Source organism: Polistes dominula, unplaced genomic scaffold (assembly GCF_049000335.1).
Source record: "Polistes dominula isolate Pdom_NZ unplaced genomic scaffold, Pdom_raw_medaka contig_73, whole genome shotgun sequence".
In the NCBI taxonomy this organism is placed as follows: Eukaryota; Metazoa; Arthropoda; class Insecta; order Hymenoptera; family Vespidae; genus Polistes; species Polistes dominula.
Genome location: NW_028300951.1, coordinates 5,206,228 through 5,218,264, shown reverse-complemented (window position 1 = coordinate 5,218,264; position 12,037 = coordinate 5,206,228). Strand labels below are relative to the sequence as shown.

The 12,037-nt window shown below is 25.6% G+C and overlaps 2 protein-coding genes across 5 annotated transcripts; both read left to right on the top strand.

Moving 5' to 3' along the window:
* LOC107064010 (putative methylmalonate-semialdehyde/malonate-semialdehyde dehydrogenase [acylating], mitochondrial) lies at positions 1 to 5,055 on the top strand. The gene is made up of 8 exons (XM_015316254.2): positions 1 to 207; positions 912 to 984; positions 1,259 to 1,458; positions 1,703 to 1,781; positions 2,311 to 2,678; positions 3,156 to 3,584; positions 4,156 to 4,434; positions 4,581 to 5,055. The coding sequence occupies exons 1-8, from the start codon at positions 175 to 177 to the stop codon at positions 4,680 to 4,682; spliced, it is 1,563 nt and encodes a 520-aa protein (XP_015171740.1). The 5' UTR covers positions 1 to 174; the 3' UTR covers positions 4,683 to 5,055.
* A 520-nt stretch (positions 5,056 to 5,575) lies between these two features.
* On the top strand, positions 5,576 to 11,967 carry LOC107063926 (uncharacterized). 4 transcript variants are annotated; one of them, XM_015316093.2, is made up of 4 exons: positions 5,576 to 5,787; positions 7,048 to 7,813; positions 8,480 to 8,889; positions 11,405 to 11,967. In XM_015316093.2, the coding sequence occupies exons 2-4, from the start codon at positions 7,090 to 7,092 to the stop codon at positions 11,612 to 11,614; spliced, it is 1,344 nt and encodes a 447-aa protein (XP_015171579.1). In that variant the 5' UTR covers positions 5,576 to 5,787; positions 7,048 to 7,089; the 3' UTR covers positions 11,615 to 11,967. The 4 variants fall into 4 exon arrangements, with proteins under 4 accessions (XP_015171579.1, XP_015171580.1, XP_015171578.1 ...); XM_015316094.2 differs by having other exon boundaries at positions 5,630 to 5,787; positions 7,062 to 7,813; positions 11,417 to 11,967; XM_015316092.2 differs by having other exon boundaries at positions 5,630 to 5,787; positions 7,062 to 7,813.
* The last annotated feature ends 70 nt before the right edge of the window (positions 11,968 to 12,037 follow it).

The window sequence follows — 12,037 nt, the reverse complement described above, 5'->3', positions numbered from 1 at the left end:
TTTAGCAGTGGGGAGAATGGAATTGTAAACACAAGGACGAATTAATCATTCTAAAAACATTGGTCGTCGAATTCGATCTACAGAAGAAGACAGTCACAGTGTTATCCGTGGTTTCGTTCAGTTCTGTACGTAGCAGTTTTTATGGAAACAATATTCTAATTAATCAAAACAAAAATGGCGCTTCTAAGGAGGATCATTAAATGCGAGGTAAGAAGTGTTTTAAGACAAAATGAAATCAAATTCATACATTCGAAATAAAGTCACATATTATATATATATATATATGTATCTTAAAGTTTATCTCTTTATTTACTTGCTTACGTTAAATATATGAATAACAAAACTAATCGTATGGAGAATATATGTTATTATCTTATAATGATAAGAGAAATATAGTTTCAACTTCGTTTAATTTTATTTCACAATTTTCTTTTTTTTCTTTTTTTCTTTTTGTCTAACGTCAAGATAATTTTTATACGTTTGATATATTTGAATATATATATATATATATATATATATGTATTTGTACGATACACACGTTTTTCTAATCAATGTCTTTAACCCTCGTGGTATAGTAATTGTGCGCAAGCTCAATTGGCTCTATTACATTGTAACTAAAGTGAATTCTACATGTATTTAAATAAATTTTGTTTTGAATGAGATATACAAAAAAAAAAATCAAAAGATTTATTCAAATAAATGAGAATAAAAATAGAAAATTGTCATATGCTGTTATCTTCAATGAAAAGATTATCATTTTACCAAGCTAACATAATAACAAAACAAATAGTAATAATAACGTTAGATAGAATGTTGTTATTTTACAATTGCAACATAACATCGAATAATATTTATTTTATCTTTTGTAACGAAATGTTTTATTTAACAAAATAATATAAATAATTTTACAGGCACATTATATCTCAAGGTTATACGGTTCAAGTTCATCGACTGTTCAAATGTACATCGATGGACAATTCGTGGGTAATTATTCTAATTAAATGTTAATTTATTTCATTATTAACGAATGTCCACGATTGTGTTTCATAAATTCGATTCAATTGCTGAAAAAAATAAAAAATATAATTAAAATAATTATATGTATTATAAACAGTCAAAAATATTTAAAAAAAATAGGTCTAGTTGTAATAAAAAAAATATTTAAAATAAATAAACCAAAAATATTCAAAATTCTGTTAATAACTTTCGGTTTGGTGTAGGAATTCTTTTTACCGACATATCGCGATTTCTTTTATAGAATCAAAGGCAACAGAATTTACTGATGTTCATGATCCAGCAACGAATGAACTTCTCTACCGTACTCCAAAATGTACGAAGGAAGAAATGGAAAGAGCTGTTGAGAGTGCGAAAAACGCTTACCAGAAGTGGCGTAACACTAGCGTACTCACCAGGCAAAATTTAATGCTCAAGTATCAAGCTCTTATACGAGAGCACTCGGTTCGTTCCTTATTTTTTTCTCTTCTTCATATTAAAACATATTTATATATATATATATAAATAATAATAATATTAAAAATATTAGAATATTTTTCTTTCGAGTGATAATTATTTTAAATAATACAATTAATTGATTTATAGATATAATATAAATATAAAAAAAAATTAAAGATAAACCGATCAATGTATGTGTCGATATAAATTAGTTTAATTCTTTGTTATATTAATATATAATTATTTCTAGAAAGAAATTGCAGAAAATATGGTGAGAGAAAATGGCAAGACCATGCTCGATGCAGAAGGTGATATTTTACGTGGTCTGCGTAAGTGTATTTTTAATTAACGATTAAATATAAATAAAAAACGAACACGAATTAATGATCCATAAAAATCGTGTAGGTTTGCGATAATAATAATATAATAAGTATATAATAATATCGAGAGAGATAATAAAATTATTTGAAACATTTTACAAGAGTAGGTCGCAACCCCATGATGTGGAAGAAAGTGGGGAGGAGTGGGAGGGGTCGCGTTAAACTAAATTTACTCGAACAAAAATTTTGATAGAAACAATTAAAAAATTCTTGGACTACTCAAGGACCAAAAATTCATTTCAAATAAGTTTTAACAAAATTTACACGCATAGTTCTTATATGTCTGTGAACGAATTTTTATGATAATTAAAAAAAAAAAACCTATACTCAGAGTTGAGGGTGTAAAAATATTAAAATATAAAAGGATACAGAAAAGGGATCGATAAGTAAAAAAAAGTTTGGGAAATTTTATTATCTGATAATCTCGTTTCCTTTTTTATTATAAATTAAAGTTATTATTTTTTGTAATTAATTGCAGAGGTTGTAGATGCATGCACTTCAATCCCAATGTTACAAATGGGTGAATCAACTCCGAACATTGCTACAGACATGGATATTATTTCATACAAAATTCCACTTGGCGTGACAGGTGCTATCTGTCCTTTCAATTTTCCCGCAATGATCCCATTATGGTCGTTTCCGGTATCAGTTGCATGTGGCAACACAACGATCTTAAAACCTTCCGAACGAGTACCTGGAGCTTCGATGATCCTTGCTGATCTTTTCACAAAAGCAGGTGCCCCGCCAGGTCTTTTAAACGTCATTCATGGTCAACACGGTGCAGTCGATTTCATTTGTCAACATCCCGATATAAAAGCTGTATCATTTGTTGGTTCGGATCAAGCGGTAGGTAAATATTTTATTAATTAATTAAATATTATATACAAACACAAATTTCTATTGCATATTTTTCTTTACGATTATTACTTATCGTCTTATGAAACGTTAAATAAATTTAACAAAATTTTAATATAATTAATTTTTATTCGTGATACTAATTATATACCAGAGTCTTGTCATGTTTGATAATTTTTCTATAGATCATAATAATAATAATAATATTAAATTAAATTACGTAGAGTTAATTAGGTTTAGAAGATTGTATTAAAAAAATAATTCATTATTTATAATAAAACTGTAAAAATAAAATTTCTTAATCATAGAAAATAATTACGAATACAGTTGTAAAATTTATTTTAATATTTAAATTTATTATTAATGAATTGAATATGATAACCACATTCAATTTAGTATGAATGATTTTGTTTTTTTATTTAAGTGATTGACCTATTTTTTAACTCAATTTATTTATTCACATTTCAGGGTAAATACATATACAAGGAGAGCAGTGCACACGGTAAACGTGTACAATGTAACATGGGTGCAAAGAATCATTGTGTTGTATTACCGGATGCGAATAAAAATAAAACACTTTCACAAATAACTGGTGCGGCATTTGGTGCAGCTGGTCAAAGGTGTATGGCATTGTCCGTGGCAATCTTCGTTGGTAAATCAAAGGAATGGATAGGGGAGTTGGTTGAAGCTGCCAAGAGGTTGAAGGTCAATGCCGGACATGTACCTGGTACCGATCTTGGACCAGTTATATCGCCACAATCGAAACAAAGGATATGTAATTTAATCGAATCAGGTGTGAAAGAAGGTGCTGGTCTTCCACTAGATGGAAGAGGAATTGTTGTAAAAGGATACGAAAATGGAAATTTTGTTGGTCCTACTGTCTTAACCGATGTTAAGGTCAATATATTTTATTTTTTATATTGATTTAGTCACTTTTTATTTTCAAATCTTAACGTTTACATAGACTTCCATTTAATAGTTTAATATATTACTTAAAGATGAGCAATTTGTTAAAAATATTACCAGTTTTTGTTTTAATTGGTAAGATATTGATCGCATATTTCATATATTCAATATCAATTATAAATATTGAATATTTATTTAAACTATATTGATTATCAATATTTATCGAATAAATAATATCTCCTTTTCAATTAAGAAAAAAAAATTAAAACAAATCAAATCATTAAATTTGTTGAACGAAAAATTAACTTACAACAATAATTTTGAAAGTTGAATTAATATAATAAAATTTAATAAAGGTGAATTAATAATTAACGTTTCAATTAGAGACCAATTTTTTATAGATGCAAAAAACGAAATTTATTTATTTTTAAAAAAGTAATTAAATTAAATTAAATGTTAATTTGTTAAAACGAATAATATTAGCATAGAAAAAAATTAAATTTTATAAATAATTATATATATATAAATGTGTGTGTTAATAATATTATATTCTTTATAATAGTCATCTATGAAATGTTATACGGAAGAGATCTTTGGTCCAGTACTTTCCTGTATGTTCGCTGATACTTTGGACGAAGCTATAGATATTATCAATAAAAATCCTTATGGGAATGGTACTGCAGTATTTACGAGCAATGGTGCAACCGCAAGAACGTTCATTGATAGAATTGAAGCAGGTCAAGTTGGAGTTAACGTTCCTATACCTGTTCCATTACCTATGTTCAGTTTCACCGGTAATAAAGGATCGTTTCTTGGGGACAATCATTTTTATGGAAAATACGTAAGATATAAACATAAATTTATTTATTTATATTTTTATTTTCTTCCTTTTCTTTTCTTTCTTTCTTTCTCTCTCTCTCTCTCTCTTTTTAATTTAAAAATATTATTCTATAAGAAGCGTATTATTTTAATTAATTCTGATTTTAGGCTGTCAATTTCTACACGCAAACAAAGACAATAACTCAATTATGGCGATCAAGTGATGCGAGTAATATTGCATCTTCAACAGCAATGCCTACAATGCAATAAAATAAAATAATAATATTTCAAATTTAAATAGATTTTTTAAATGAATATTACGCTTATCAAAAGTCTTCCAATGAAAATGATCTTCTTACAGTTCCTACAATGTTTACTTTATTAAAGAAATTTTTTGGATATATATATATAATACCTATGATATCGATCTATACTAATTCTCGTACCTGTGTCATCAAAAATTCATGATGCTATCTATAAATATCATCGATGATAAATTATATTATAACATAGATATATATATATTTTTTTATCGAAGAAAAAAAATATATAAATCCATTGATTAAATTTGGATTGAATTGAAATTGTAGAAAAGAACAAAAATTATTACAAGGATTGAAATAAAAATTAAATTACCAAATGATGCATAAAATCTCAAGTTTTATATGAAAAATGAAATTACGATGGAGAAAGAGAGAGAGAGAGAAAAAAATATATAAAGTAAACGTTTGAATACAACAAAATGATCAATAATTTCTCCATTTAATTTTTGTCAACCTTTTAAAAGAACAAAAACAACAATCCTACACATACACACACACACACTTCATTCTCTCGCAAATTAAATATTTTCAAAGATTTTAATCTTTGAAATTTACGTTGCAATTAAATGTAAACTCAGAAAACATAAATAATATAAGTATAATTCTTTCTTTTTTATTTTCTCTTTTATTTTACAAAACCAAAAAGTTTTATATACTCTTTCCATTATAGTTCTTGTAATATTAAATGTAATATAACAAAAAAAAGAGAAAAATAGTAGGGGTGGGGTTTAAATTACAATTCACTCCTTTTATCTCTCTCTCTCTCTCTCTTTCTCTTGTATTAGTCGTGAACCTTTGAACTCTTCTTCCTTACCAAGGAAAACGTTTCAAAACACTATACATACCACTTCCGGAAGTTTCCAAGTAACGCATGCGCCTTAATAACTTGGTGGTAGACTTCTTAATCATCATCCCCCTTTTCTTGGTTCGCATCTGCGCATTTTCCCAAACCCCGATGGTGGATAATTTCGTTCACACAACTGCCGATACAAGGCTGTGTTCTACCTGCCTGCGTTTCCCAAGAATCGTCTGGTGGAATCATCCTCATCGAGGTAACACGAATTAAATCAAACAAACTTTTATCTTTTTTTTCTCTCTCTCTTTCTCTATGTACATTAAAACATACAAATTTTAACTCGTGAGTATGTATTATTATCATTATTATTGTTATATATAAGTACGATTATTTATTTATTTATAGTTTTAGTTATATACATATTTTGTTTGTTACAATTTTCAAAGATTTATTACATTTTTGTCAAATTTTCTGTTACACACAAATTTTAATTCGTGAGTACGTATTATTATCATAATCATTATTATTATTATTATTACATATAATTACAATTATTTAATTGTTTATAGTCTTATTATATATATTTTATTTGTTTATGTGTATTCAATTTTTAAAGATTTATTACATTTTTGTCAAATTTTCTGTTACACACAAATTTTAACTCGTGAGTACGTATTATTATCATTATTATTATTATAATTATTATTATTATTATTATTATTATTATTATTATTATTTTCATTACATATAATTACGATTATTTAATTGTTTATAATTTTATTATATATAATATATTTTTGTTTGTTTGTTCAAATTTTAAAGATTTAGTACGACATCTTTATCAAATTTTTTCTGTTAACATATCGACGCGAATACGCGTCTCTTTCACCTCTCTTTCTCTTTTTCTTTCTACGAAAAAAAAAGTAAGAAAAAAAGGAAAAATTCATTGTCAAATGAATTAATGAATGACCTTAATAATTATTGAATTTAATATTGTAATTATTATTAAAGATCACATTTAGATATATATTTAATTATCGAATAATATTCGTAAATCTTCAAATGTAAACGATTTTTCTTTTAATTATTTCCTTATTTGTTTTTTTTTATTTCAATAAATATAATTTATTTATTTACGTTTTAATAAATTATTCATTTTATTATAGTAATCAAATATTTTAATTGAATTATTTGTCAAATTATGATCAAAAATTTTTTGTTATTCAATTTTCTTATATCTTTGTTTTATATTCGTATTCTATATATATATATATTTAATATTATTTCAATGAAATTAATTAATTTAAATAATATTAAAATAATAACTAAGGAAATTTTATTTTCATTATTATGTACTTAATTATCTACCCATAATATAATTAATATATTTACATATCTTAATACACAATAGTAGTATAGTAATAATAAAATATTAATATATATATATATATATATATATAATATAATATAAAACAAAAAAATAATATTTAAAAAATAATTAAAATTATATCGATAGATTTGTTTATACAGGTGTTCCTATTACCCCTTTCTCTTTGTAATGATGTACAAAACCGTGAGAAAAGGCGATGCCAGTTTACAGTACACGATATTACCACAAAGTGATCAATTCAATTCTAATGGATTGTCACAATCAACGTCACATAACACAGGAAATGGAAAATCACGATCTAGAATAATCAAATATACGATATTTACATTATCGTTGATCGTATTATCATGCGTTGGAATACCATTATTGATAAATCAAAACGATCACAACCTATTTGCCGGTACTATACTAGTTATGGGTAGGGTTGGATATGAAACAACTACTACAACGACTATGACAACATCAACAACAACAACAACAACAACTTCAACTTCATCGACAACTGCATCATCGACTAGCAGCAGCAGCAGCAGCAGCAGCAGTGGTGGTGGTGGTGGAGGTGGTGGTGGTGGTGGTGGCACTAACAACAATAACAACACCACCAGCACATCAATTACGATAGAAAATGCATTGAAAAGTGATCAGATCAGTGAAGATGAAGAAGAGGACGAGGAAGAAGAAGATGACGAAGAAGAAGATATGATCATTGACAAAAGTAAATATGAAGTTCCGATTAGGAAGACAACTAGGCCAAGGACAACTACCGTAATAATAACTTCTACTACTGCTTCTTCTTCTTCTTCCTCTAAGAACAAAGATTTTGACAATCTAACGATGCCCAACAATTCCTTAAGGGACGACGAGCTTGAATCTTCCGACACCCTATCTCCAGGTATATGTACATATATATTCATATAGTACATAGTAGGTATAAATGTTGATGGTATATATTAAATTGTCTGTACAAACTTTGGGAATAAGTTTTAAGGGTCCTGAACAAGTAGATAGTAGTATCCCACAAATATATCTGGATGTGGAAATGCTTGCTTTTGAAATTAGATAGAAGATTGGAAATGTTTGTATAATTGTTGACAAAAATTATCAATACTAATAGAATTGATTTTTATTATTTAATTTACTTTTAATCACTGGTCTTTTTGTACTATGTTTTTTGTGTCAAATTTTCATACTAATGATATGAAAAATTTAATCAGTACGAATTGTCCAGCTTTTGTTGTTGTTGTTGTTTTTTTTTTCGTAAAGATTTTTGGTCAATTTTTGTTTTAATTTATTATTACAAAAAACTTATTAAATTTATTATTACAAAATACCGCTAATAGCACAAAGTATTGAAAAATATTGAATACATGTGTATTTATTATTAAAAAGAGATTTAATGTCTTTTTAATATTAAATACACATGTATTCAATATTTTGTGTTACTAGGAACTTTTAATGTATTATTCGAAAATAAACACACAAATTATGATAAATATCAATTATTTTTCGTTTAGTAATATAATATTAATCGCGTATACATCGTTGTTTTCATTTACAGACGAAGTAATTGTGGAGGAAGGAAGAATTCCGACCGATCCGTCGTTGAATATACGACAGACGAGTACTTATTTGAATTCTCAGTCGTCCTCATCCTCTACCCCATCATCGGAATTTTCGAAATCCTCTTTAAGCAGCATTGAATCTTCGGAAATGACTAAGGTGTCGTCTGGTACAGGTAGAAAGGTAAAAATGCCACGAGTTACCTTGAAATTACGAGAAAACGAGACGATACCACAAATGTATATGAAAGCTGGTATAGCATCTTATAAAAAGGGTAACATTACTACGAGCGTTTTGGCACACGGACTTAGCTTAGAAGGTTTGATTTTTAAAACACCTGAAGGAACCATCAAACCGTGGGAACAAAAATGGTTCTTTTCCGATCCATCTTCGGATTTTCAATGGAAGGTGAGATTTATCTAGATTATTTTATTATATTATAATCATTCGCTTTAATATTATTTTTAATTTTATAATATTACATTATATATTATTAATTTATTTATTTTATTTATTGTTCTTTATGTTAGGATTTTCATCCGTTAAAAATGTTTAGAACTATCGGTGTTTCTTTTATAAGAACAATTATAATATTTTCATCGTATTTATACGTATGAATAAATATTATTACAATTTTTGTTAAATAATAATTATAATACTTCATGTTTTCGGAATAATCAATAAATTGCGATTAATATTATTTTATGCTTTGATATTTTTCGGATCTAAAATAATTTTAATCGATATTTTAATAAAAACTGTCAATATTTATAATTAAATATCAATATGTAAAATAACATATTGTATTGATTAAATACAATTTCATTATCGACGGTTTAAATATTATTTATCTTATACAAAATAAATATATATTGAAAATTTATTATTAAAAATCGTTCATCAAATAATCAGTTCATCAGTAAAATTTCCTGATAAAATTGAACTTGTCATATGAATAATGAAATGAACTTAATTAAAATTTATTTATCATTAAAAGAAAATAATTCAATTAATCGAATAACCGTATTAAACATTAATTATATTTTTTTAGTTTAAAGCGTTTCTTATTAATATACTATCACTTTTAAGAAAATAAGACAATGTTGAATTAATTAATTCGTTCGTATTGTTAAAATACTAATCTATTCAATAAGTATTACAAACACAAATCGATTTGAATTCTATCACTTAAATGAGTTTTTTCTATTTAATTATTTTGTCATTCATTCTTTCTTCTTTACATTCATATTATTCTCTTTGCATTGTTCATTTCACTCGGATAGATAGATATTTACATATATATATGCATAAATGATCACCGATAATTGAATTATCTCGAGAATTTATTCGTTAAATAGGTCATACAGTTTTCAACAGGTGATAAGGGATTTAAATTCAGAATAATTCTTTTTACATAAGATACTTATAACAACGTTTTCTTGATTCTTCAATTAAATATTAAAGTTATTTCATTAATTAATTAATTTTTTTATTAATTCACTTCTACCAAATATTAATTTTGTAAAAATTATATTTTCTTGTCGGTACATGAAATATTTATATAATTTTATTAAAAAACAAATATATTTTCTTTCAAAATATAACGTAGAATCTTTGTAATGTTGTACACATTACATACGTAATAATTTTAAAATAATAAGAATTAAATAATTAATTATACATTAAAAATAATCATTTGAATAGATAAAAAAAGAAAAACTTTAATAAATATCTTTAGTTTCTAAAAATAATAATTAATTTTTAATTTTATTCACATCATTATTATTGTTATTATTATTATTACTATTATTATAGATTAATATTAGATTATAGACTATTATTATAGTCTAGAAATAAATTTAAACAGGTATTATATTATAAATATAATATATAATATACATTATATATTATATATTATATATAATATATATTATATAATATATATGTATATATATATAATATATATATAATATATAATATATAATATAATATAATATATATATATTTAGTATGGCAATTATTAAATTTAACAAATTTTTATATAATCATTATTATTAAATATATTTATTAAATAATTTCAATAACAATTTAAAAGAAACAATACTAATACAATTGTCCTATTGTTCATTCAATATTATTTCTTCTCTGTATCTCTAATAACTAGAAATAATTTATTATTGATCCTTAAGGGGGTGAGTAGGAGTGGGGGTATCCTACCGAAGGAAAACAATATATTTGAAATTCCGTAAGATGTTCAACTCGTACTAAAGAATTTCGAATTCGATCTTAGGTTAAAGTCTTAACGTATTCTCAACTCGTTCACTTTCAAAGCTATTAATTTAAAATACTTCGTATATATATATATCGATCCCATTGCAGCAGCAGCAGCAGCAGCAGCAGTAGCAGACATTTAAACAGTCACGTTCGGTGTACGATCGATAAACACGACAGGTGAATCTAAAAACGAACGAGGAAATAGCATCCATTTCTTATTTTCTTTTAGTATGTGTCCTCTCCATTGGGAATTACGTTATTTTCCTTTCCTATTAAAGATTGAAACGCGTAATAATAATCTGTCGAACGAAAAAAAAAAATCATGTAATATTATCATGCATATAAATAACGGATATATAGATAATAATAATTATTATTAGTTTAAATAACGAATAAATCCTTATTGGTTAAATTGATATGAAATTATTCATAATACGATGATTAATAAATAATATATAATATATATTTATTATTTAATTAATACGATAAACATTATTCGTATCTATCTATTTTTCTATCTATCTATATATAGATAGATCTATTGATAGATTTATTTATTATCTATCTATTTATAGATAGATAATATCTATTATTATTAAAAAAAAACGTACTATATTATCTCGAATTAAGAAGACTACCAACTTCACAGGGTCCAAATCAGATGCCAATGTCTATGTACATCCTTCTAGCAGGATTGGCAGGATTAGCTGTACTCAGCATCGTATTAATGTTTTATGTACAACGTAAAGCATCACGACGACAACGGCACGACATTGAGGAACCAGAAACGGAAATACAAGAAGAGGATAAATCAACATTATTGGGTACCGATAATCAAGAGATTGAGGATAAGGATTAATCAAAAGGAATCCATCACAATGAAACACGAAGATAATTGATCCTTTACCTCGCGACTGAATTTTTCCAATAATTTTTTAATTGACGCCCATTTATTGACTCTAAGACGCACACATTACGACGATGACGATTTTAACAGATGAGAAAATAATAAGAGAGAGAAAGATAGTGAGAAAGAATAAGAGAAAGAGAGAGAGAGAGAAAGAATATAGATTTTCTATAACTATGTATGTCTACCACGTTTAGGATATTATTCACATATGACGAATGTTAAATTTGAATTTTTTTAAAAATATTTTTTCACTTTAACGATCTCATTGAGACTGGATTATAAATACGTTAGATAACTATCTTTTTATTCTATACGCAGGACGATTCGCATAACTAAATACATTTCGAATAAAATATTTGGAAATAATTAATA

Bases quoted from the DNA above. Each gene is read 5' to 3' on its own strand.
- LOC107063926 (XM_015316093.2), top strand. From the start codon at position 7,090: ATGATGTACAAAACCGTGAGAAAAGGCGATGCCAGTTTACAGTACACG. The intron at 7,814-8,479 runs GTATATGTACAT...TTTCATTTACAG, and splicing joins TTCCGACACCCTATCTCCAG to ACGAAGTAATTGTGGAGGAA. The intron at 8,890-11,404 runs GTGAGATTTATC...CCAACTTCACAG, and splicing joins CTTCGGATTTTCAATGGAAG to GGTCCAAATCAGATGCCAAT.
- LOC107064010 (XM_015316254.2), top strand. From the start codon at position 175: ATGGCGCTTCTAAGGAGGATCATTAAATGCGAG. The intron at 208-911 runs GTAAGAAGTGTT...ATAATTTTACAG, and splicing joins GGAGGATCATTAAATGCGAG to GCACATTATATCTCAAGGTT. The intron at 2,679-3,155 runs GTAGGTAAATAT...TTCACATTTCAG, and splicing joins TTGTTGGTTCGGATCAAGCG to GGTAAATACATATACAAGGA.